This window comes from Haliotis rubra, unplaced genomic scaffold (genome assembly GCF_003918875.1).
Source record: "Haliotis rubra isolate DU_JTF1 unplaced genomic scaffold, ASM391887v1 Scf999, whole genome shotgun sequence".
Lineage (NCBI taxonomy): Eukaryota > Metazoa > Mollusca > Gastropoda > Lepetellida > Haliotidae > Haliotis > Haliotis rubra.
Genome location: NW_025767744.1, coordinates 42,892 through 69,850, shown reverse-complemented (window position 1 = coordinate 69,850; position 26,959 = coordinate 42,892). Strand labels below are relative to the sequence as shown.

The 26,959-nt window shown below is 39.4% G+C and overlaps 1 protein-coding gene across 2 annotated transcripts; it reads right to left on the bottom strand.

Annotated features, from left to right (window-relative positions):
- Positions 1-3,304: 3,304 nt before the first annotated feature.
- Positions 3,305-17,887, bottom strand: LOC124265851 (proline hydroxylase buaE-like). 2 transcript variants are annotated; one of them, XM_046700693.1, is made up of 8 exons: positions 17,587-17,887; positions 15,529-15,647; positions 10,926-10,992; positions 10,587-10,724; positions 9,928-10,021; positions 9,228-9,316; positions 4,817-4,927; positions 3,305-3,832 (listed from the first exon to the last, which is right to left on the bottom strand). In XM_046700693.1, exons 1-8 carry the CDS (start codon positions 17,755-17,757, stop codon positions 3,656-3,658), a joined length of 966 nt encoding a protein of 321 aa, XP_046556649.1. In that variant the 5' UTR covers positions 17,758-17,887; the 3' UTR covers positions 3,305-3,655. The 2 variants fall into 2 exon arrangements, with proteins under 2 accessions (XP_046556649.1, XP_046556650.1); XM_046700694.1 differs by having other exon boundaries at positions 10,587-10,694.
- Between the last annotated feature and the right edge of the window lie 9,072 nt (positions 17,888-26,959).

Sequence of the window (26,959 nt, the reverse complement as noted above, 5' to 3'; positions counted from 1 at the left end):
AAAACATTTTTCTTTATAGGCAACAGATCCACCTCTTCTAAAGTTTACTATGTTAACAGATATATCCATTAATTTGTATACTGTTTCAAAATATTATAAATAGTATGATGGCTATGGTGGTTTCTTGCAAATTGTGAAAGCCCATATTGGCCAAAAATACCCATATGTTTCATTGTTAAAGTACAGCATAGGTGTATATAATATGCCCTATGTTCTGACATTTGCTGTTTATTCACAAAATTGAAAGTGGTTTAATGATGTTCATAATCTAGTTGGCATGGTTGTACTGAATGTAAAGTTATATCTTGCATCTTTATTCTTTCCAAATACGCCTTTGATAATTACAACATTTTGTGATAATGAAGAATTGTGTTCCTGACTTTGAATGAAACAATTCAATTAAATCATTAGTTTCACATATATGCTCTTTGTCAAAATCCTTTAATATAAAATACAAAGTTTTCAGATGATTTATACTGACTTCACATGAGAATATATATTTGATGGTCACGGTCAAATGTATCTAATAATATTATGTAACATTGTGGCAGGAGAGTCAAGGAAAATGTTCTTCATCACAAATATCAATGTTTTGGTTAATGTAATAAATTAACAAATATTGTGTGTATTTATGATATGTGTGAAGGAAATATCTTAACGGGGTGGTTAGGACTGACTGAATGTATCCATCAATATCCACAAAAATGAGTGATATGCCATTCATCTGCAGCAGTTCCAAGTGATGTGTCTTTTAACAGTTTAATATACGAAAAAGTGATAAATCTTTTCAGGTATTTCACATTGGTGTATAGTCTCATTGGTCACCCAAGATAGCACACCTGGCAACTAATTGCATAATGTCCGCCTTTCTTTAAAAACAGTAATTTAGTTAGCCAATAATGGGCAATCAATCAATGTTATTCCGGTTAATCCTTTGAAAGAAGGACGTTGGTTTTACGCAGACACCGACACGACAGAGTGTATTCAGTATAGATTAGTAAATCTACATACATAAACACTGCCTTTTGACAAATCCGCTGTGTAAGATAAAAGTAATTAATCAATCAGCGTGTTATCGGTTAATCCTTTGATCGATGTTTATAATGTTGAATATTTACTCCAGACACAAGAAATGCCAAATGGGAACCTTTGTCGGGTAATCTAAGTGTGTTACCACTAATTATACCTGTTATAAATTCATTAACTGACCATCAAGTGAATGATGACAAATAACATGTGTAGGTTTATACCACCTAACACGGGTTACAACAAGGGAGTATTAATTGCTGTATTGCATGTGAAAACTTATGGGCCGACACTGTTTTGAGAATACAAACAGATTTTTACATGACATGATTAAATATCGAGGTAACAAAAACACAGAAATGGGATCAATTTGCTTCAGTCATTATACAAATAAGGCCTAACGACACCAAGCGATTTTGACAGAATCGTCTATGAAAACAAGTTGTAACTCGGAAACTAGGCAAAGCAGGAGACAAAATTAAATGACAGTAGATTGTGAGAACATATAGCTTTCATTTTCCACAACAGTTGTCACGATTTCAGGTTTATACAAACCTGTAAACAAGATAATTTACCCCCTGAAATGTAGATGAATTCTGCATCGGCCCTCATATCTATTCCTCATATGACGTCACAGAGACGCCCCGCTCTGATTGGTTGAAATTTCGTTCGCGGGCGAGAATTGTGCACTGTTGTCAAAAAAGTCGATTTAAGTTAATTAAAGACCGAAGTGAGTAGTTTTAATGACGGGGTTTCATTTATAGCGATGCCAGTTAGTGATTTATGTATTTGTACCCCCCTAGAGTATATGTGATCTTTAATTGTTCGGATAACTGTGGATCCTCTGTTCAAAGATTTTGCATCACACGTTTCCTATTTATGGAAGATGTGTCAGTGTACAGGTGCAGACTTTATCTTGGATTCTTTGTGTTTATGGTGGTGTGACATACCTGTAGATAAATGCTGGCAGTTCATGAATTCCACGTGGAGGTTTGTAGATTAGGATTCCACAACAAAGTACACATAGAAAAATAAATTGGAAAGGATTATTAAAAAAATGGATTTCCTTATATTCAGTGTCATTTTAAGATGGTGTACAGATTTTGAAGAGAGACATTTTACTGAGAATAGCTGCAGATTAGCTGCTGAATATTTGCTTCTGGGTATGTCCAGATACATCCATGGAAACATACTGTGTTAACAGGTCCAGTAACGTTTTCCAGATAATATATACAGACAAATAAGGTGGACGAAGTAGTAGACGGGATACTGTTTTCCTGCGTTGTTCTTTGAAAGGTAGAAACCCATGTTTTCACAAACTTCTAACTTAACTAAATTTGAACAACGGATAAATAAATAAAGGTGGCACGCGATGTTTTGACAATCTTTTTATCGATACCGAAACGATCTGCAACTTGCACATGTGGTTGTGTTCACGGTTTTTATAATATTACGATGGGAATTTTTCAGAAAAAGCAACAAACAACATAATTCAGTTACCTTTCCCCTGCTAATATCTTAGACGAACGTGAATTGCCGGATAGATTATTTGGTAGAAAATACGCTTCCCAATCTCAGCAGCTGGCTGAGACGATTTTTCATCGGGCATGTAGATCTAACTACATTTTCACTTGCCAATTATACAACCTGTCAACTAGAATATATTGAAAATAAAATACGTATAACTTTCCTTTTTAAATATCATTCACAAACGACGGATACCAAAGTACAACAAACAGAATTCATCAACAACATTCGCAATCACGTACGTTTCGCCGGTGGTGACGCCATTGTGATTAGTCAGTAGTTGTCCCCCTAACGTCAAAAACGAAGTGGGCGGGATTTATCGGCCGGGACTGGATCGGTCTATTGTCAGTATATTACGTCACTTGTGAAAGTGATGTATTCCTCTTTCCATGATGCATAATACACATCTGACTATCCAGGGTGGTGAGGTAACCTAGTGGTTAAAGTGTTCACTCATCACGCTGAAGACATGGGTTCGATTCCCAAATATGGGTACAATGTGTGAAGCCCCATTTTTGGTGTCCCCCTGCCGTGATATTGCTAAAAGTGTCATAAAACTAAACTCACTCACTCCGATTATAATTATTGACATTAAGTTCAACTTTGAAGTATTTGAAATATGTAGCTTGCTGGGTGCAACATAATCCACCCCCAACGAGCACTATCAAATATACCTGTTTGTTACTGCCAACTCTCCTAATCAACTAGATGTACTGACGAATACACACGTCTGTTTACTCCCCAACTCTCATTGCTATGCTTCTTTTATTCAAACTGCAGGGGTCCTTACCAATACGGACCTGTGAAGATCCGGGTTAGAATTAATCTTCAGTAACCCATGCTTGTAAGAGGCGACTAATGGGATCGGGTGGTCAGACTCGCTCACTTAGGTGACACGTCATCGTATCCCAGTTGCATAGATCGTTGCTCATGCTGTTGATCACTAGATTGTCTGGCCCAGACTCGATTATAGACCGCCACCATATTCAGCTATATACCAAAGATCTGTAGCAAAATGTTTTAATACCATGGACCTTCCCTCGAGTCCCTCCATACCCAGGATATAGATGGCCCTTATTCTTGGAGGATTCTGAGGTCATTCTCAGTAAGTCACATTGAACCTGTAGTTCAGATAATCAATACTCGAGATGGGTTCATATTTATCTGAACCATCAAGGCATCTTATAATAACTTCATCATTTGGGTGGACAAAAAATGCCAAGGACTGTCGACTCTGGCGCTTCTTTAGTTCTGCCTCAGGAACCAGGACCCTGTGTTTCTGAAAATATTTAAGACATGATGTTCCTGAAAGACTTTAACCGACATTCAGCCTATGGATAACAAAGATGGCCTGGAGTTGCATAGATGGTAAGTGGAATTTTGAACATGCCAAAATTGCACCCATATTGTTAAGGACATGTTTTGTTCAAATGATATGACTTTGGATTAAAAACTATTTCTTGATAAGTCACAAGGAAGTTGATGCTGGTGGTTGAAAATGAGATTGTTGTGTCATGCTGCAGTCAGCTTGGCTTAGGCCAAAAAGCAGTGAAGATTGTTCCTTATCTTGAGTCATAATGCAATTGGCAGTTACAGGATGCAATTGGTTCTTGGCTTGCCTGAGAGTGTTGCTTGGCCAGAGCCATTAGAACCCTACTTATGTATATCATGGCTCAGGTGAGGTGAGGTGAAATTGGGTTTAACGTCGTGCTTGAGAATATTTCTCTCATATGACGACGTGCATGCGTGTGTCTGTGAATGTGCGGCTGCTTGTACTAGCCCAGACTGAAGCTGGTTTTATAGTGCTAGCCCACTGAGATACCATGTCGCAGTGAAGCATGAATACCCCACTTGGACACATTATACTGACTCCAAGCCGACCAGTCCTTGTTGTACCCATTAATGCCGAGCGCCAGGCAGGGACCAAGAAGTACCATATTTTAACGTCTTTTGGTATGACGCGGTCGGGGATCGAACCCTCGACCTTCCGCTTTCCGGGCGGATGCTCTAACCACTACACCACGGAGGCGGCCATCATGGCTCAGGTGTCAGTGAGAGTGTATATTTGTGTTTAGTCTTTCACACCACATTCAGTGACAACCTACTCTGTCATAATTTTATCTATTTGTAAGGACTGGCCAGAACCAATGCAGCTTATATAGTTACTGACATTCACATTTAAGAGTTGCTAGATTTCTGGTTTAATAACTCATATTTAATAGGGTACCTAAAAGACTGTTCTATCAAAGTAGAGTCTGCTCACCGTGGCTTTAAGCTTATCTGCAGTCCATCGCTGCATCAGGTCACCGATATTGACCAAGACGGCGCCGGGGACAGGGTGGGCAGGAACATAAATGTCATCAGTGTTCATCACCTGAAACATGTCATACCGCATACACGTCATCAGTGTTCATCACCTGAAACATGTCATACCGCATACACGTCATCAGTGTTCATCACCTGAAACATGTCATACCACATACACGTCATCAGTGTTCATCAGTGTTCATCACCGTTCATCACCTGAAACATTTCATACCACATACACGTCATCAGTGTTCATCACCTGAAACATGTCATGCCACATATCTGTCATCGATATTCATCACCTGAAACATTTCATACCACATACACGTCATCAGTGTTCATCACCTGAAACATGTCATACCGCATACACGTCATCAGTGTTCATCACCTGAAACATGTCATACCAGATACACGTCATCAGTGTTCATCACCTGAAACATGTCATGCCACATATATGTCATCAATATTCATCACCTGAAACATGTCATACCACACACACGTCATCAGTGTTCATCACCTGAAACATGTCATACCGCATACACGTCATCAGTGTTCATCACCTGAAACATGTCATACCGCATACACGTCATCAGTGTTCATCACCTGAAACATGTCATACCACATACACGTCATCAGTATTCAGCACCTGAAACATGTCATACCACATACATGTAATCAGTGTTCATCACCTGAAACATGTCATACCACATGTGTCATCAGTAGTTCTGCCATACCACATACACATCATCACCATTTATCACCTGAAACATGTCATACCACATAGACATCATCACTATTTATCACCTGAAACATGTCATACCACATACATCTCATCACCATTTGTCACCTGAAACATGTCATACCACCTACATCTCATCACCATTTGTCACCTGAAACATGTCATACCATATACATGCCATCAGTGTTCATCACATGAAACATTTCATACCACATACACGTCATCAGTGTTCATCACATGAAACATGTCATACCACATACATGCCATCAGTGTTCATCACCTGAAACATGACATACCACATACATGTCATCAGTGTTCATCACCTGAAACATGTCATACCACATATACATATCATCAGTGGTTATCACCTGAAACATGTCATACAACATACGTGTCATCAGTGTTCATCACATGAAACATGTCATACCATATACATATCAGTGTTCATCACCTGAAACATGTGATACCACCTACATCTCATCACCATTTGTCACCTGAAACATGTCATACCACATACATGCCATCAGTGTTCATCACATGAAACATTTCATACCACATACACGTCATCAGTGTTCATCACCTGAAACATGTCATACCACATACATATCATCAGTGTTCATCACCTGAAACATTTCATACCACATACACGTCATCAGTGTTCATCACATGAAACATGTCATACCACATACATGCTCATCAGTGTTCATCACATGAAACATTTCATACCACATACGTGTCATCAGTGTTCATCACATGAAACATTTCATACCACATACATATCATCAGTGTTCATCACATGAAACATGTCATACCACATACACGTCATCAGTGTTCATCACATGAAACATTTCATACCACATATACGTCATCAGTGTTCATCACATGAAACATGTCATACCACATACATGCCATCAGTGTTCATCAACCTTAAACATGTCATACCACATACATATCATCAGTGTTCATCACATGAAACATTTCATACCTCGTACACGTCATCATTGTTCATCACATGAAACATTTCATACCACATACATGTCATCAGTGTTCATCACATGAAACATGTCATACCACATACATGCCATCAGTGTTCATCACATGAAACATTTCATACCACATACACGTCATCAGTGTTCATCACCTGAAACATGTCATACCACATACATATCATCAGTGTTCATCACATGAAACATTTCATACCACATACATGCCATCAGTGTTCATCACATGAAACATGTCATACCACATACATGCCATCAGTGTTCATCACATGAAACATTTCATACAACATACATGTCATCAGTGTTCATCACAGTGTTCATCACATGAAACATTTCATACCACATACACGTCATCAGTGTTCATCACATGAAACATGTCATACCACATACATATCATCAGTATTCATCACATGAAACATGTCATACCACATACACGTCATCAGTGTTCATCACATGAAACATTTCATACCACATACACGTCATCAGTGTTTATCACATGAAACATGTCATACCACATACATGCCATCAGTGTTCATCACCTTAAACATGTCATACCACATACATATCATCAGTGTTCATCACCTGAAACATGTCATACCACATACATTTCATCAGTGTTCATCACCTGAAACATGCGATACCACATACGTCTCATCAGTGTTCATCACCTGAAACATGTCATACCACAAATACATATCATCAGTGGTTATCACCTGAAACATGTCATACAACATACGTGTCATCAGTGTTCATCACATGAAACATGTCATACCACATACATATCATCAGTGTTCATCACCTGAAACATGTCATACCACATACATATCATCAGTGTTCATCACCTGAAACATGTCATACCACATCACCTGAAACATGTCATCACCATTCATCAGTAGTCAAACATACCACATACATATCAATACATGATACATGCCATCAGTAGTCATCACCTGAAGCAGGTCATACCACATGTGTCATCAGTAGTTCTGCCATACCACATACACATCATCACCATTTATCACCTGAAACATGTCATACCACATAGACATCATCACTATTTATCACCTGAAACATGTCATACCACATACATCTCATCACCATTTGTCACCTGAAACATGTCATACCACCTATAGTTTGGCATGAAATGCATGTGGACCCGTTTTTTGTAAAATATATCTTCATCCAATGACCCAATCGATCTCAAACTGTGCAAGTGGATGTTTTGCCAGACAACCTAATCACATTGTAAATCACCGATTTTATGCATTTGTATTAAAGAATCTGTCTATGTAACTGTCAACAAAATCAACAGCAGAAGGCAGAATGCTTGCAGAGGGAGGGAGCCAATGACCTGTAACAGCGGCAGTGTTGGGTCATAAAGGTCAATGCACGTGCAGTTCATGATAGTTACCTGTGCACTGCACAGTGATAGACCGTTTGGATCATTCACATTGACTACTTCTAGCTGTCATCATGAAAGATTATTCAGATGATGCTAAACGTTTAATTAGAAATGTGTTGAATTTTGTTAAAAAAGAGAGCAAACGTAGCAAACCGATTTATAAGGTGTCGGATTACATGAAACGTACAACTTTTGCTCTTGGTATGAAAAAGAACATCGTGCTAATTATTAAAAAATTGTGAAAAATAAACCAACAACCAAGAAACAAAACCTTGTACAAAAAGGTAGGCATCCAAAGTTAGATTCTTTTGACATCGGGGTCATCAGAGATGTCATTCGCCGGCTTTTTGCTAGAAATGAACACCTCTTCATACCTGTCACGTGCATAGCTGACCTACATTGACGAACGTTGACCCTTATGACCCAACACTGCCGCTGTTACAGGTCATTGGCTCCCTCCCTCTGCAAGCATTCTGCCTTCTGCTGTTGATTTTGTTGACAGTTACATAGACAGATTCTTTAATACAAATGCATAAAATTGGTGATTTACAATGTGATTAGGTTGTCTGACAAAACATCCACTTGCACAGTTTGAGATCGATTGGGTCATTGGATGAATAGATATTTACAAAAAAAAACGGGTCCACATGCATTTCATGCCAAACTATACATCTCATCACCATTTGTCACCTGAAACATGTCATACCACCTACATGTCATCACCATTCATTTGTTTTATTATTTAATGTTTCTGTCACTGATATTGTAATTATATGGCTCTACGCTGTTGAAGTACGATAGTATGTTATCAAAAGATACACCGAGACTGACCCAATCCATTTGGTCATCTTTGTACATCAGTTTATGTTATTCAGCCCAACCCGAGGCTACCCATGGGGCGAATGTGGGCTTGTGCCATGCATGCGTGATAAATTGGATTTTACACACATGCATGTTTCTGATTAAACACTTCTTCGGACAGTTATGTCACAGTGAGTCAGTTTTTGTATAGCAGGAAAGCCAGATTTGATGAAGTTCTGAATATTTCACCACTTTTCTAAAACCCACTCAGTGTTATGGTATTCACAAAACTAGAAACAAATGCAGGATGAATCTAGGATTTGACCATATAATCACAGGTTGTCATGGTGAGCTAAATCTGATAACATCATCGCAACAAGCCCTATGGTCGCTTCAGTTATGGTAATATTTGATGGAAACTCACTTCTAAGCCTCCAATACCATCTTGGAACAACAGAGTTATGGCACCATAGTCAGAATGTTCTCCACAGCGTACCTGGCCAGCTTTCACACCTGTAAAACCAGAATTGTTTTAAAACTCAACACCTGTGTATGACTGCCACAAAGGTAGCACTGAACATATAATTTTGTTTATGGGATTGGGAGGTCAGGCTCGCCAGACTTGGTTGACACATGTCATAGGTTCCCAAATGTGTAGATCGATGCTCATGATGTTGATCACTGGATTGTCTGATCCAGACTTGATTATTTACAGTCCGCTGCCATATAGCTGGAATAATACTGAGTGTGGCGTAAAACTAAACTCACTCGTTCCATAAAACTGAAAGTCTGACAACTGTGTAGTCCCAGCTTTTGGCTGTGGAAGTATTGTCAATATACACTTTTGAGAGGGGTACACAAAGTATGTGATCTCAACTACCAGTTGTCAGACTTCCATATTTGTGGAAGCCACGGTGGCTGAGTGGGTTAGATCGCTAACTTTGTGTGCTGGCTATTAGGTGCCTGACTCTGTGAGTGTGGTTTCAAATCCCCACAAATTACACATATCCGATTTTACAAAGAAAGTGTAATCCAATTTATAACATATGTTACAAATGAAACTAGATTTTGAAATTACATTAAACTATTCTGTTTTCCTAAACTGTCAAATAGGAAACCCTTACATTCAGAAAGAGGAGGGTAGTACAGACTTCTCAGAGTGGTTGGACAGCCCTTCCTGCCTATGAGGTCGTGACACTCGCTTAAGAAATTCTTATTCTGAAACACAGGGAAGAAGTCAACTTATGATCCTGAAACAAATGCCTCCAATTCAAGCCAAATGGACAACACACTGGGACTACATACATGGTACATACTCACCTCTAGTTTGAGGCCAATGGACAACACGTCCACTACATACATGGAACATAGTCACCTCCAGTTTGAAGCCAATGGACAACACGTCCACTACATACATGGTACATAGTCACCTCCAGTTTGAGGCCAAAGGACAACACGTCCACTACATACATGGTACATGCTCACTTCCAGTTTGAGGCCAATGGACAACACGTCCACTACATACATGGTACATAGTCACCTCCAGTTTGAGGCCAATGGACAACACGTCCACTACATACATGGTACATAGTCACCTCTAGTTTGAGGCCAATGGACAACACGTCCACTACATACATGGTTGAGGTTAATCTACATACATGGTACATAGTCACCTCTAGTTTGAGGCCAATGGACAACACGTCCACTACATACATGGTACATACTCACCTCTAGATTTAGGCCAATGGACAACACGTCCACTACATACATAGCACATACTCACCTCTAGTTTTAGGCCAATGGACAACACGTCCAGAACTCTCATGGACAACTGCTTGCAATCACTGAAGAAAGAGAAGAAGGTTGACCTGAAGCTATCTGATGGCCAGGACTGAAACGTTAAAACACATCTTCTGAAGCACTGAAAAAATATACAATGAAACATTGAAGTATGAGCCAATGAAACACTGAATTACAGCCTCTGGAACATTGACGTGCCTTGACAGACTGAAAATACCCTTTGTTAGGATGAGGCACAGTCGTCCAACATGTCCAAATTTATGAAAGCTTACTTTAAACAAAGCTTACTTTAAACAAACTCATTGAAAACATGTACACTTACACCATCTTCGCTTGGTGTAAAGTTAAAACATTCTTTCAGGTCACCTGCCGGTCTGTCTGGATTGAGCCTGTAAATAAAAACTTCTGTAGATATAACACAAAAAAGAAGTTAAAAACGTGCAATTCTTTCATAATACTACAGTCATGATATACTCCTCACAAAAAATTAAGCAACAAGGATACTTCTTCTTAGAACATTTTCATGTATTAAAATTCATGATACTTGAATGATGCAATACAAAGATACAGGTCTTCCGCACTCCATTCACTAAAAGCATCGAAAAATCGTTAAGCAATAACAATGTTACCAATCCTCAAAAACGGTACCAATAAAAAATCATGCAGAACGTGCTGCATTGAAGAATCAAAATGTTTGAATTACAGTTTATGTCAATTTTGAACATCGATCGTGTGTTCAGTAACGTGTATCATCGGTATGTCTGCCATTGGCTCCAATACAAACTTCTGCATTGACCAGATGAGCCTGTGGAATGTTCCGCCATTCTGTCCATAAGGCCTGTTCCAGTTGATCCAGGGTCTGGAGGCGGACATGGAGACCGTAAACCCACCTTCCAAGAATGTCCCAAGCATGTTCTATGGGATTAAGGTCAGGAGACCTTGCAGGCCAGTCCATATGCGTGATGTTGTTGTTCTGGAAAATGTCAGTGACAACTCTTGCTCGATGGGGACGGGCATTATCATCCATGACAATGAAGTTGGGCCCTGTTTGCTGTGCCAGAGGAATTATTACAGGTGTGATAATCTCATCCCTGTACTTTACTACAGTCATGGTACCCCGTCTGATGACCACAAGATCAGTTCTGTGTCCAACACTGATGCCACCCCAGACCATCAACTTCCACCTCCGACTGGTCATGTTCAGCAATGGTAGAGTTGGCATATCGTTCATTACGGTTTCTCCACAAATGTTCCCAACCATCGTTGAAGTCAAGGCAGAATCTTGTCTCGTCTGTGAAGAGAACATGACGCCAACGATTGACCCTCCAAATATGGTGTTGATTTGCCCAGATCACACTTCATTGTCGATGATGTGTAGGCAGTGGGATGCGTTGTAGAGGTCTTCTGGACCTCAAGCCATCAGCATGAAGTCTGTTCCTCACTGTCTGTGTTGAGACCCTGCTTCCTGCAACTCTCTGAAGGTCATTCTGGAGTGATCTGGCTGTAGTGAACAGGTTTCTCCGCGCTAGGGTGGCCAGATATCGGTCTTCTTGGGGAGTTGTCACCCTTGGACGACCTGTACGTGGCCTCTCTTAATCAGTCCAGTTTGGTGGTATCGAGTCATCGCTCTTGAAACGACACTGCGATGAACAATAAATGATTGGCAGCAGCAGTTTGTGTCACATCCCCCTGCACCATTCCAACAATTTGAGCAGCCTCAGTTGCCGTCAAGTGACGCCTAGCCATGTTTCAAATGCTACTGACATCAAGTTGTGTGAAGTGTGGAACGCATGCATGCTGTGCATTTTGCATGTGTTTTTTGAGGGTGGTTGTGTTCAAGCGATGTGATCAATGTTTTTGGACAAAATCAACTTGAATATGGCTTAAGGTTATGCATTCCTAGAAATTTTCCTGCCTGCATTATGTCTCTATGAATTGCTATCTAGACTTATAAAGATATTATGCTGAAAAAAATGCTTGTTGCTTAACTATTTGTGAGGAGTATAGTAGTAAATCTGCCAGTCTAGCAATCTGTGCTGGTGATATGGGGCAACCAAATTGATTGGATGGTCTTGTTTTCAATTTCAATTGATATAAAAACAATCCTAGCTAAAAAAGAATCCAAGCTACAGCTATGTTCCTGTATAGAATGTGCATCACACGTTGTGTAACCTCATGAACTCAAAAAATAAAATTAATGCATGCACTACACATTATCAATTGATTTCAATACTGTATTTCGTGTCCGAGGCCTTATCTGTAATAAATCTGTCAGTCTGTCTGTTTTCAATGGTTGGCTTGCACTACCTGTCAACTTGCCTCAACAGTCACCTGAGGTGTGGGGGGCCTCAACAGTAGCCAGAGTATAGTTAGGATTGCTCTACCTGTGTACTTACCTCAACAGTAACCAGAGTAGGGTTGGACACACCTGATCTGTGAACTACCTCAATGACTACCTTTCTTCCTTGTGATGAGTGGATCAACAGTGTCATTTAAATATCGTGCCTCCACATACGATACTGTAAGTGACCACCCATGTTGGAGAAAAACATCATAATCTGCTTACAATGATCCTTTCAGACATCGAGTGTATACATGTACTCACAATCTATTTCACTGAACATTTTAACTTTTCAAAATCATCATTATCATGAATATGACCCATGCATATTCAATATATTTTTCTACATTAGTTCCCCTGCATTATTTCCTCATAAAACACTAGGTTTTGTATGCTATACAATATTTCTGCTTGAACAGTGCAAATATAAAATGAAACATGATCATTCTGTCATCTGGTCTAAGCACGCATTTATAGCATGTATCATGTGTGCAGTGGTGCGGTCTGCAAATTGTGATTTTTCATAGTCATTATGCACTGGCACAACCCACTTTCCCGAGGCCAAGGGCCTACTTTTTCAAACAAAACCGAGGAGGAGGTTTTGATCCAACTTATGAACCGACCGAAGATATACTTTAGACATAATTTTAATAATGGGTATTTACTGCTGAAATGAACTGGCAGTTGCTACCTTGCCCTGCATGCGCAATGCACATGCTCTGCACACGCTACACATGTTCTGCACGTGCGTTGCCCGCACTACCCGTCTTGGGAGGAACACATGGTTCATACTGACAAACAATCTCATTCTTCACAGCAATCCTTTGAAGCCTAGTGGATAAAACCGCTAAGCTAATAAGGGAAGGGTTGCAGGTTTGAAACCTGGCATTGGCATAATATATTGGCAGTGTATGAAATAAGCCAAAAATCCAGCCAGACATCAAGGCTGGTAACTTCAAAATGTTACAGGCCCAAAATGGATTTAACCAGACCAAATATGGTGAATTTACTCATCTAAACTCATGGAACATCTAAAATTTTTACCAGACCATCAGGCTGTCTAACTGTAAATTTAGACCGTCCATCAGAAATCTAGACCGTCTCGGGCGGTCGGACGGGCATTATTTCATACACTGATATTCAATCATATTGGAAGTTTTCAATCATGTGATATTTTACGATTGTATTCAGAAATAGCAACACAAAGTTATATCAATCTTCAAAACAAGTAAAATAATTCAAAGTCAAGGGCTATTCCCAGTGTTTACGTTATCCGGTATCTACCAGACTTTGACTTGTACAAAGTTAGAATGTCCGGTAATTTCAAAGGCTGTCGGTCATCATGTCCGGAAAATTGCAAAATCAATTTTTTAATTACCTCTGTCAATTTAATTCTCCTCGAAAAAGGTTACGCTTTCACAATGACATCAAGGTGTTGACAAATAAAAATAGCAGTTTTGGAAAACCCCAGGCTAAAATAGCGGCATTGACGCATTGCGATACCCTCTACATTTCTGATTGGTTGTTAGGGTGCAAGGTCTCACGCACAATGAAAAGCGTGATCACTTGAATGGTAAAATTTAAAAATGACCGGTATTTGAAATTCACAATATTTAGCTGTAAAAAATTCCAGCAGAAATACTGGTGTTTCTCAGAAAATCCCAGGGCTCTGGGCAATTCTGTAGAAAATCCCTGGTATTTCTTGGAGAATGCCTGCGAAACTGCCTGTAGAGGTTTATTCTGTAAATGGAGACCCTGGCGAGACAATAGAGTGATGTCACTGGAGGATCATAAAACCAGGTCATGTCCTGTTTTTAACAATGATAAATGTTTGAGTTATAATATGTGAAATATTTTTTGTGATTTATTCACTGCAGTTGATACATGTGCTATGTTTGGTATGCATGGTATGATGATCAGATATGAGTGAGTGAGTGAGTTTAGTTTTATGAAGGTTTTAGCGATATTCCAGCAATATCATGGCGGGGGACACCAGAAATGGGCTTCACCCAAATGGGGAATCGAACCTAGGTTTCTGGTGTGGCAAGCGAACGTTTAACCACTTAAGGCTACCCCACCACCCCTGATCAGATATGAGACACAGTGACACACATAGAGTTATAGTCACACACAGTCACATGCACAGTCTGTCACACACACAGAATCACACACAGCTGCACACACAAAGTTACTATCACACTCATTTATATATAAAAAATGCTGAACCCACTGCAACCCAAACAATCCATATAACTTCTCTATTTTCACCACACATTTCCAAACTCAGAAACAAGACACTGATGTTTCACAGATAACCATTTTCTCATATTCCTGGACATGCTGATGAAGCTGAGAATAAGTAACGCTGCACAAAAACAAACCTATAAACTGTGGACTTGCAAGGGTAACCATGGTAACTGGTTGACATACAAATAAGACATTCTCACTGTTGCTCAGTGACAAACAACCACATGTTACAACCATTGGGTGTACCACCGCTACCCCCTCTGGATCTGCCCATTAACAGTGAGAAAACCCACACAAAATTGTCTTCTCGGACTAATATTAATTGTCATATACTTACTTTTCTACCTCCAAGCCAACCCACCCATGGTTGCCAATACTTTTGTTTCTAGCACAGGTTTCTTTCACTTCCGTGGGTTGACTGAAAAAGTCTTTAGACGATTGGAACATAACATCAATCTGAAAAATATACCATACAAATTACAATTTTCTACTCTGACCATAGTTTGTTGACAGGATTCACTTTATTACATCAGTATGACTTGAAATGTAATTAATTGTAATTTGATGTACTGTATAGTGAGCTGCGTATCACAGTTCAGTATTATATTCCCATATGGTTCAACCAGATTCAAACATTATGCTTCATACTAAGTTTAGATACGAAGGACCTTCCTATTATAACACAAAATGTAATGCTTAATTAGTATGCATTAATAATCTTGAGACTTTAAAGGCACAGTGTCACACATTTTCGACAATAATATGGCCTATAGTATACATATTGGGGCATATGCACTCACTTCAGCTTCCTGTTGATGCAAGAAAAGACTGATAATCCCTTACGATTTGCCTGAAATCGATATTTGAAACTTTGGGGCGAACAGCTTCCAAACAAAGAACACTTGACATATATGGAATGTAAACAATTGCTCCGTACATCGAAAACTGTCTCATGCTGTGTTGTCGGTTGTTTGCTGAACTAGTTTCAATCACAATTTGTGCGTAGGATACTTGTAAAGAGCGCTCCAAGGGACATAACTCTATGGGGTTCACTTGAAATAATGTTTGTCCGGTAGAGGGCGTGAGAGTCGATTTAATGCAAAGTTGCATTAATGCATTCAAACTTTTTAATTTAATATTGTAATCTAAATATCTAAGTTTTGGAAGAATAAATCATAAGGTAGCTTCCCCGAGGGCTGATAGTAAGTATTATTGAAAGAAATACATTATTTATATTTAGAGAAGTGTAGTGTGATATAGTGCCTTTAACTTATGACCAAATGATTACTTATTGTCCTGAGTGCTGACATATACCCATTCTGTTGGCTATTTTCTAGCTGAAAACAATTTGTTAAATACAATTGTATTCATCATATTTTTAGGTATCTTATCTAAGGAACAGGCAGTTATTTTCCAAGACTATTACTTTCCATATAACCACAAAAACACTTTCATCAATTTGTCGTCTGCTATTGGATGTTTATGCTACCAAACAGTTATTGCCTTCATTTCCTATTAATCAACTGTAACATAAAGACTCTCAACTGGTCACACAATCAATTATTTGAGGTTACTTTATGATATAAATATATATTATTTCACGAGAAAATCTGAAAGTGAAAATGGCAATAACTGTTACAGTTAGTTGTGAGAAAATATCTATTTGTACTGCCATGATTCCGTTCCGCCGTGTTATATAAAAAAACTATCAGTGGCAGTGAAGGGGCTGGACACATCAGTGAATTACACTGAATAGCTAATTAAGTATCATAATCAATTTTGTTTCAATAATTTAACGAACGGCAGAGTAATATTGTAAATACCGCTAAAATATGGCGATAACTGTTCGGCAGTATACAATGGATTTGGTGATGGGCTAACTTCATCAGATGACATGGAGTGTCACAAGTACTGTCTCCAGGTGGTGTGTGGGACTGGGGTGGGGGTCTCTCAGCGGTGTTCGGAAAAAAAGTCCTCGAAAAAAAGTACCGGTAAAAAGTACTAAATTTGCCTAAAAAAGTCCCCCAGAAAAAAAGTCCTACTTTTATATTTTTATAAAAAAACCTTAGATATTCAGGTTTTTAATACTTTATTCACTTTCTTTCCTATAATCGTCTCAGCATGGCGTTTGTATATTGAGTGTGTTTGGGAGGAGTGTCTCTGTGGGATGTGCGGGGATGAGAGTGTATGAGTGTGTAGAGGGGAGGGGCAGTTAGGGGTGCTTGTCACTTAATTGTTTCTGTCAACCATCCAATCGTGCCAGTAAAGTACGACTGGATGGATCGACGACAGATGACACCCAACTGGTGGCTGTTTGGTGTCCTATAACATGATCATCATTGACAACAGACTAGAGGCAAGACATGTGTATCACAGTATGACGTTTTCGTATTACCTTGCTCTGTTCGATTCCATGATTCACCAGGTACACAAATCCAACAGTGCTGAAAGCATCACATATCCCATTTGCGGTGTCTTCCAGAACTTCGCTTCGTACAGAACCTGGATCAGTGATGTGCAACCCGTATTTCTCGAAGTCCACGATGGGAATCACAGTATTTGCCATAGTGACGACCAACGTCAGGCTTCCCCGCTGTCTGTGTGCAGGGACTGTTTACGTGTGTGGTCTGGCTGGCGCTGGCTTGACCATTCGTTACCACTCGCCTATTTCCGTAAACAGCGAGAGGAGTCGTCACCTCATTGGTCAATGTTAAATGTACGATAAAGTTCCTCTCTCATGGCCCCGTTTCACAAAGCTCTCGTAGGCCTAATATCTCGTAACGTTTCTCGTAGTATTGATACCTGCTTTACTGTAACATAGGAAGTACGAATGCTACGAGAAAAGTTACGAGATCTTAGGCCTACGACAGCTTTGTGAAACGGGGCCATATTAGTGGGGCGGTTAAGGCAAAAATTGTGCACTTTGGGTTAAAAGCTCCAAACTTGGCACACATATATTGAACCATTCCGAACATTTCTGGATATGGATCCACCTCAGCAGTGCCCCCTGGTGGCAGAAAATCCAAGATGGCCGCCAATTTGACTGAAATCTCTAATGATGTCAGTCTGTGCTCAACATATAATTATCTTATCCTATTCAGTATTTTCTTTCAGGATTATTCTTAACATTACTCTATATATTCCTAATTTAATACGCAGCACCACCTGGTGGTGATAAAAATCCAAGATGGCCACCAAATTATCCTAATTTTCAAAAAAAGCCTTTGTTGTACTGTATAGATTGATATCAACTTGTAAGTTATTAACTTTTGGCTTTAGATAAGTTGATTTATATAAATCTAATATTGCTGAGGAGACTTTTTAAATAGCAATAGATGAATGTATATGTTTGTGCACTCTTATGTATGATCTGTTGGTATTTTGGCTAGTATTTTACAAATGCAAAGTTTCTGAGAACAATTTAATGCGCACACCTTTCAGTACTTACTTGCAAGTAAACGATTCTGTTATATTATTAACACAGGATACACATGATTAGAGAAATTGGCATGTATAAATCTTCAGGTGAAATTTCCGTAATCTTTTCTTACAATCTGGAATGTATGTTTAAACAATGTTAACATTATGTACATGCAGATGAACCTATGAAACCAACTTACATTCCTTGAGATCAGTTCACTAAATCTTTCTACAGTTCCATTATTCATGATCAGTCACTGGAAACACTTTCCTTCACAGTGGCACAAAGCAGTGCACTTCCATTTACAAAGGCCTGTGCAAGACTTCTTGCAGGTGCAGTGTATTAGTTCATAACACTGTTCTTGTGCCTGACCAAGTGTTTTCCACTTAGGTATCCATGTGTTATCACATGCCTTCTTCCATCCCCAGTCTGAGGGACTCGGCAGGGCTGGACGCTTGTCAAGTACCTGACCCCATACATGTCCTCCCTGAAAGGTTGCGCGCATTGCATGCTGTTTTAGGGCTGCCTGTGTAGGTGGAATGTTTTCAATGGGCCTAGACCGTCTTGAAAAGAGATGCTGTCTGGCTTTATTGATGTTCCATGCCACACTAGTTCTGTCATACATAAGAATGACAAACCGCTCAAGGAGCCGCATTGTGTTGTCAGAAATATCTGCTGGGGCATCTGCAAGTGACAGGAATGCAGCCGTGACTTCAGGATATACATTCCAAGTATCCCAAGCAGTTTTCTTCCCTATCCCGGCAAAAAATGAAGTGACATCACAACCAGTGAAGGCATGAAATACTGATAATGCCTTTGATTTCAATGGACCAAGGGTAGTTCCAATTTCATGTGCAGCTATATATCTGTTGTGCTTACCTACGCCAAATGATATCCATATTTCATCGACTGGTATCTTCTGGATGTTTGTTACCGTTATAACAACAACATCTGTGTCGGCAGTCCTAATCATCACCTTCTTGTGACCACTATGTGAAGCAGCAGATAGGTGCAATACAAGACGGGTGTCGGCTCTTCATGTGAGCAATCCTCCAGAAGTCTTCTGTCAGCTGTTTCAGGAGACGTTACAACTTTTGTCTCAAAGGGTGCTGTAAATCTGTTTCCCTTCTAATTCTGTTGCAGCAACCTGTTCAGCTAGCAATGCAAAAAGCTCAGTTTTGTTCTCATCAACTCGCAGGAAGCTTTGCCAGTTACTTGGCACAAGTGATGATGGTTTGACTCTTCTTCTTAGACCCTTGCCACGTTTTTCTCTGGTGAATGCTTTAAGGCTGTCTGTTTTGTAGGTGTCCCAAACAATGTCAAGTCTGTCCACATGTTCAAGATACTGGAAAATGTATGGTAGAAATACATTCTGGATATAGTCTTGAAATGTTATAGATGTTCTTGGATGAAGCATCTGCACAATCATGGAACCATCAAGTATCGCTGCAGAAACTTTTGGAGTAGCATTTGGTGTCTCCGCTTGTAAATGCTCAAGTTGTACAAGAAGGTCTGCTTTGTTGCCAGATCTAATTTCTCCAATCTTGGACAATGATGGAGGCCATGGCTGATTTTCATGCTTGAAGAAATCTTCAAGGTTTCCTTCTCTTGACTGACATGCAATGTACAACCTGGAAACATGAGTCTTCTTTGGAGGAGGAGTCTTCCGTCTTGAAAATAGTGGCAGCTTGTTCTTCTTTATTGGTTCCTTTATTAGTTTTGATCTGTCAGCAAACCTTTCTTTTACAAAATGTTCGTATTGCTCCCTGCCTGCTTTGCATCCATTTCTGATCGTCTCCACTACATCAGAGTCCATAATGTCCCTGGTATCTAGTGTCAAGAGATCACCACTGTCCTCACTGAAAGGATTCCCCATGTCGTTCATTACAGTTACAAGCGATGAAACCTCCTTTGCAAATGTCATCTGTACAGCTGCTGCTTGTTCATGATGTTTGTCACTTTCTTGATTCCTTCTGATATGTTCAAATTCTTGAATCATTCTTGACACCTCCGGTCCTGCAACCATCCATCGCCTGAGTGCTGATGGGGTTTCTGTCAGTCCAACAGCACCTCCATCTCCTTTCACGAGAGCATTAACTTGTTCATGAGCCTGATCTAGTGCCATAGCAGGGAATGGTCGTTTAGTTTTACGTGCTACAAATCCACCGGAACAAAATTTGTGGTAAAGTGCTGGGTGTTCGACTGACAAAGAAGACATGTCTCTGATATGAACTGAAAGCCATCGTGCATAGTTCACATGGTCTAACATAAAGACCCAGGGTATTAATCTCACAAGTGATACATACTTTGGGAAATCTGCTGTTCGAATTGCACCCACCAGGCACAGTATGCAAAGTTCAAGAACAAGGGACCAGTACTGAAACTCTGGTTGGGAAGCTGACTTTGCATCACACCAGGTTCTGAAAGTCAAAAGGTCTTCTTTGTTTGCTTCTGCTTCCTTATAGTGAGCATATGCCTGGTGTTGTAGTAGGAATAGTGCAGCTGCCGTGATCTGATGGGCATGTCTTGTCCTAGCGAGGTGGGTACATTTGATGAAGGAATCAGAAACGCCGCTTGAGGCAATACCAGCAACACAGATTGCAGTTGTCCATCCACTTCCTTCAAGCCAGTCTCCGAGGATCCTGAATGCAGCTGTTTCAATATGCAATCCACCAAACATAATAAGGAAACTGGATTCACCATATGATTCTGGAAAGTTCCACTGGATTTTTTTAGCAATTGCATACAATGGTTGATCCATTTTAAGTACAGGTATCTGACCTGGATTTAAGTGCTCAACGGCCTTCTTTACCACATTCATTGAATGCTGTATCATAGCAACGGAGTGTGCACATTCTAGAAACAGTGGCATAAGTGCAGTTGTGGTTGGAGGATCTGTTAGTGGGGACTGTAATGATGCATTGAATGCTGCCCACGAGAGGAAATCATTATTTCCCAATTCTTCTTTTCCCAGTAGTTCCTTCACATGTTCCAACCACTCATACTCATGATCAAGTATTGTGTTAAAATCCTGTACATCTTAAGTGAAAGGTCCGTTTAAGGGAGGCACATAATGATCCGTCTTGGTAAAACATGCAGAGGGAACATTGGTGTAGACTGACGGCAGTCTGGCAATGGTCTTCCTGTTTTGACTACTCTCTCCAATCAGTGGAACTGTATTTGCTGTTCCCTTCCATTCAGCTGATGGGTGCTGCATTAATGAAATGCTTGTACCATGAAAGGAATCTGTTGCTGTTGTAGAGCTGGGATTATGATCAATGTTATCAACACTCGCTGTTGTGAAGACATCTTGAGAGTTGTGGTGGGCATACCAAATCTTCGTCCTTGTACATGTCACAGACTCTGTTGGCTATGTCTGTTGAAATACACAAGGCACGGTCATAAGAAATGCACAAACCCATATTGTGAAATGTGTCAACCAGATCACGTTTTCTTGTTTCACCATGGATCTTTAATCTTAAGTAAACTGGTGCTGGTGTTTCTCGATCTCTGTGGTGTCTTGTTGCAGAGGATTCATTAGTGCTCCTAGTTTTCACGCTGTTGAAGACAAGAAGTTGTGAGATAGTTTGGGATGCTAGGGACTGTTGATCTCTTCTTCAGGATTGTTCCTTTATACCTGGTCCATCCAAAATCATACTGACAAGGGCTTTCAAATTGGCAGGAACAGACTGTACGTAGCAATCAGGGTGAAATGTTCCTCTGAAAGTCCTTTTCAAGCTAAAGACATCTCGGCGGATAATTGTTGCTGCCCTAGCTAGTATCAATGCATCGGAATCATAATCATGACTACAAGCACGTTTAAGTGCCAGACCAATATCTTTATCAAATGCCAGAAAGACCTCTTTGCCTTGATTGTGTGCTCTCAGATCTGGAATTGCTGACAATATTCGATTCTTTAGTCTTGTTGTGTGTACAGTTGCAGAATCTAAACCAAGTTCATGCAGTCTACATGAGTATAGATTTCGCAGATCTGCCAGGCGGAATACAGGCCTCACTTCAAATGAATTCCTTAATGTTTCGATGTGAGAGATGAGTTCAGCAAAGGCTATACCATGTAGAGAATCATCACTTGAATTCTGAGATTCATGTCTGTCTCTGAGCTGTGCAGGTTTGTATAGCATAGCCAAACATCGTGCATGGTACTGAGCATCTATTGCCATCATATCTCCAGCTGACAGTTTTCCAAGGAGTTTTGTATCTTGAAGTTCTGTAGCACATTTTCTTACTTTGAAATCAACATCAAAGGTAGATGCTTTATGAAGTCCTGCAGTACCACCACTGTCATCACAAAAGATACATAAGTCAATGTTGTCCTGTGTCAGATTGATCAAAACAAGAACTCCTTGTCTTCACTGGAAATGCTTCATCACTGTCTTCATTCTTTCGTTTCTTTGCTCTTTCAAATCTCAAATTGCTTACTTTGTTTCGACATGATTTGTGCCATACAGCATGATGAACGCTTAATGTATTCTCAATCCCACTGCCATCATCGAGGTGCTTAATGCTAACATTTAATGGTAGTGCTTTAATCTTGCTGAACTGAAGCAGATGTTCTGCAACATATTTGTACCCAGCACCAACATCTTTTCTTTTGGATTTAGCAGGACATTGCAATGGCTCTTTACTAATATTCTGGCAAAAGATACATTGCTTCCAATCTATAGAGTTGCCTGACTGCTCAGAATTTATTCCTGGGTCGACACTAATAACATCATAATGTTTAGACATCGCCACCGGTGTTCACAGTCTACGTCTTGACTTTAACCTGTGAATAAACACAAACAGAGATTGTTAATCTTAATATGGCATAGCAATGGTTTGGTGGAATGAGACATGAAATAGAAGTCTTTAAATCAATGTTTATATAAAAAAAAATTTAAATATGTTTTCATTTCAGGTCTCTATACACTAGTAAAATGAGTGGTCAAGAAAATAGCATATAGGAAAAAAGATTTGAGAGCACAAATTTTATATCATTATTATTTATTAGTCAATATTTATATCACAGTTTCCTCAATTTTATCAAAATGCCTTAATTAGGTTAAATTAAACATCCAATACATATTATTTGCATGGTATTTTGTTAAAGGTCACATGCAACGTAAAACACAACTTTGCAGATTCTGATACCTTTCGGTATGGACTTACCGAAACAAATCGTCGAAAATTCAAATTCAACTTATAAAGTGAAAAAATAACGCGATGAAAAAAACCGCGCGAAATCGGAGTTCAAACGTTTCACTAATTTTCCCCCGACTTTTCTGGGGAAAACGGGTTTCAACAGCTGGGCTGCGCTCATAGCACGTGCGCAGTGAAATAGGTTCGCGCAGCATGGAAGCGGGTTGTCGGGTGAATACTCGGTGAAGGCTTTGGTGTGAGCTATTTTTCTAATGTTTTGTTGATATCTCACAGGCGCGAGCCTTTTATATGTTATGACAGTAAATTAACTGTTTATATAATTTCATTTGTCTTTTTCACCACACGTTCTTCTTACCGAGTCACTTTCTCAGTTCGATACTTAAAAGCAATGTCATTATTTAGCGTTGTACAGAATTTCTAACTGTGATATAGATATGTCGTTGTCACAGACAAAACTCAATGTCTTGTTTTATTGACACCTGTGTGTCTGCCTGCCTGTCTGACAATATTCAATACACAGCTGCTATCACTGACCACATGCAATTTGAACTTAACACCAATCAGGCTATACACCATAAACAAAATGCATTGATTTATGGCCCGAGTTCGGTCTCTGTCACATTATGTAATTACACAGACAGGCAGGTGTGATACTTGAACACATGACATGTTATGATGTCTGTTGATTGCAAAATGTTATACACAAAAAATGAGCATGTATTTACAAAACCCAACATCTCTATATATACACACACAATGAGCCGTGAGGGCATCTGCAAATGAACCAGCCGTTACACTTGAGTGCACACCCACCCGCTCTGACTGGGTTCGGTATCCCGGCTGCTTCGTTTCTTGGGAAGTAAACCGAAGTACACAATATTGCACTTTTCATTTGCGATTGTACGCTTATAATTTTGTTTATATGTTTTTTCATTACCAGCAATGTATATTATATGTCATGAATAAGTGATAATTGTGTTTTAATTATGTTTGATTTTTTGGTTGCATGTGACCTTTAAACTGCTAAAGAATTGTGAGAAACTCTTGAGAATGAAAATGTGTGTTATTCTAAGACACGACTGAGACACGACTGAGTTCAGCAAGAATAGCACAAAGAGCACTTGCTATTTCATTGGTTCCTTTTCCTGCAAGTTTCTCATGCCAAACTGCACAGTATGCGATATGTCCTATCGTACTATGTGCCGTGAGGTTGTACACAGCAAGTTTTCTGCGGTAAAAGAAGCTTGATATATTCGCTCTAGGACAAGTAAAACGTTGTCGGGATCTTGAGGGCTCAATCAACTCTTCATGATCTGCAGGATTTGATTCATTTATGTGTGGAGTCGAAACTTCAACAATTTGAGAAACGTGAATTTCTGTTGTTTGGATTGATGGATTACATGCATTCTTGGTCTGATCAGAAGACACTGCATTGCCATCATTGCCCATATTAATGACCGGTTGTACCTTATAAACATTATCATTATCATCAGAATCTTGATCTTAATTTTCTGTTACCAACGCTAGAACTTGATCCAGTTCAAGAATTTCAGACATGACTCAGTTTTTTATTCTGTATTGGCAATCAACAAATTCCTGTTCAATATAGTAATTAAAGTCCGCTTCACTGAAGGAATCGTCCAGACTCAGGCCCAAAAATGTCAGGTAATAGAAATAAGCAATGCTTAACAATTCAATGCAGTTATCCAAATTGAATTGACTCCAAATGCTTCCAAATTGAAACAACTCTTTGTCTTTTGAAATATTTCTGTTAAGGTGTTCGGACTGACATGAGTGAAGCTCACATTCAGATGTTCCAGGTTTTCACATGCTTTGATGATGATAAATTCTTCATCACATTTATATTTGCAGTGTTCATCATTTAACAGTTCAAGGTTGGGTAAACTCCAAGAGTAGAAATCCAAGAGTAGAAACGTTCATCTCTCTTATGTTTAACCATCATAGTTTGTCAGCTTGAAGAAATCCTGTTATGAAAATATAATAAGTGACGGACACTGGGCCTTCAACTTCCGTAAAAGGTATCTGTAAATACCAAAAGTAATGGGACCGAGAGAGGAGACCATGCAGCTGTTTAAATGTTAATTTCAGGCCATAGAATTCTGTGTCTTTCCAAATCTTTTGTGAATTCAGGATAAGATGATGCAGATATTGGCACACATTCAATAGTAGTTCTTTGAAAGGTACATAGCTTAGAATGTCAATGATGACTTCCTCAGGTAACCTTGGTAACATTTCACTGCATCAGGAACACTGAAAAGATGAAAAATATGTGATATTGAAAAACGTTCTATGTCCAACAAACATAGTAGGAAAACATGACATACTCTTAGAACCAGAGTATTCTATCTCCATGTCAAACTTCAAATAGTGCCTTTACTCCAAAATTATCAATTGTTACATTTCAAATTAATATATTGGGATGTCAAGGGTTAATTATCACTTATTGCACACTTTCATCCATTCGAGAAAACAAGAGTTACAATAAAAAAGTGAAGATAAATACTCACCATTTCCATGTGACATCCGACGAAAGTTCAGGTCCAGATTGTCCTATCTCCAAGTCATGTGACCAAATCGACCGTTTTGATTAGTTAGGGACATAGAACAGTATGGAACTGAAAACCTTTTTAATTTGTGGAGATAGAACTGATGTTAATTGTCTGAAAACCACTTTCTAAGCTAGATACAGCTACACAATTTTATTTGGAGATAGAATACACAATGAGAAGTACCCAGAAAACCTTAACTCATTTTTTCCAAAAAGTGGAGATAGAACACTCTGGTTCTCAGGTGACGCCATGCTTTGCGTAAGAGGCGACTAACGGCATCGGGTGGTCAGGCTCGCTGACTTGGTTTACACATGTCATCGTATCCCAATTGCGTAAATCGATGCTCATGCTGTTTGATCACTGGATTGTCTGGTCCAGACTCGATTATTTACAGACCGCCGCCATATAGCTGGAATATTGTTGAGTGCGCCGTAAAATTAAACTCACTCACTCACTCACAAAACCTCAGTCTCTGTTATCATCAGCGCCTCGGCCAATTTAAATTACATAATCCCGTCCCGATAGAGTCACCAAAGTTCACTATAACAAGTCTATCGCTATTTTGATGAGAAAATACGATTAACTTCAGTAGCAAGAGCGGATATTAACGCGGACAA

Coding starts and splice junctions, on each gene's coding strand:
- LOC124265851 (XM_046700693.1), bottom strand. CDS start 17,757: ATGGCAAATACTGTGATTCCCATCGTGGACTTCGAGAAATACGGGTTG. Junction 15,648..17,586: donor ATGGAATCGAACAGAGCAAG/GTAATACGAAAA, acceptor TATATTTTTCAG/ATTGATGTTATGTTCCAATC. Junction 9,317..9,927: donor CTACCCTCCTCTTTCTGAAT/GTAAGGGTTTCC, acceptor CTGGTTTTACAG/GTGTGAAAGCTGGCCAGGTA.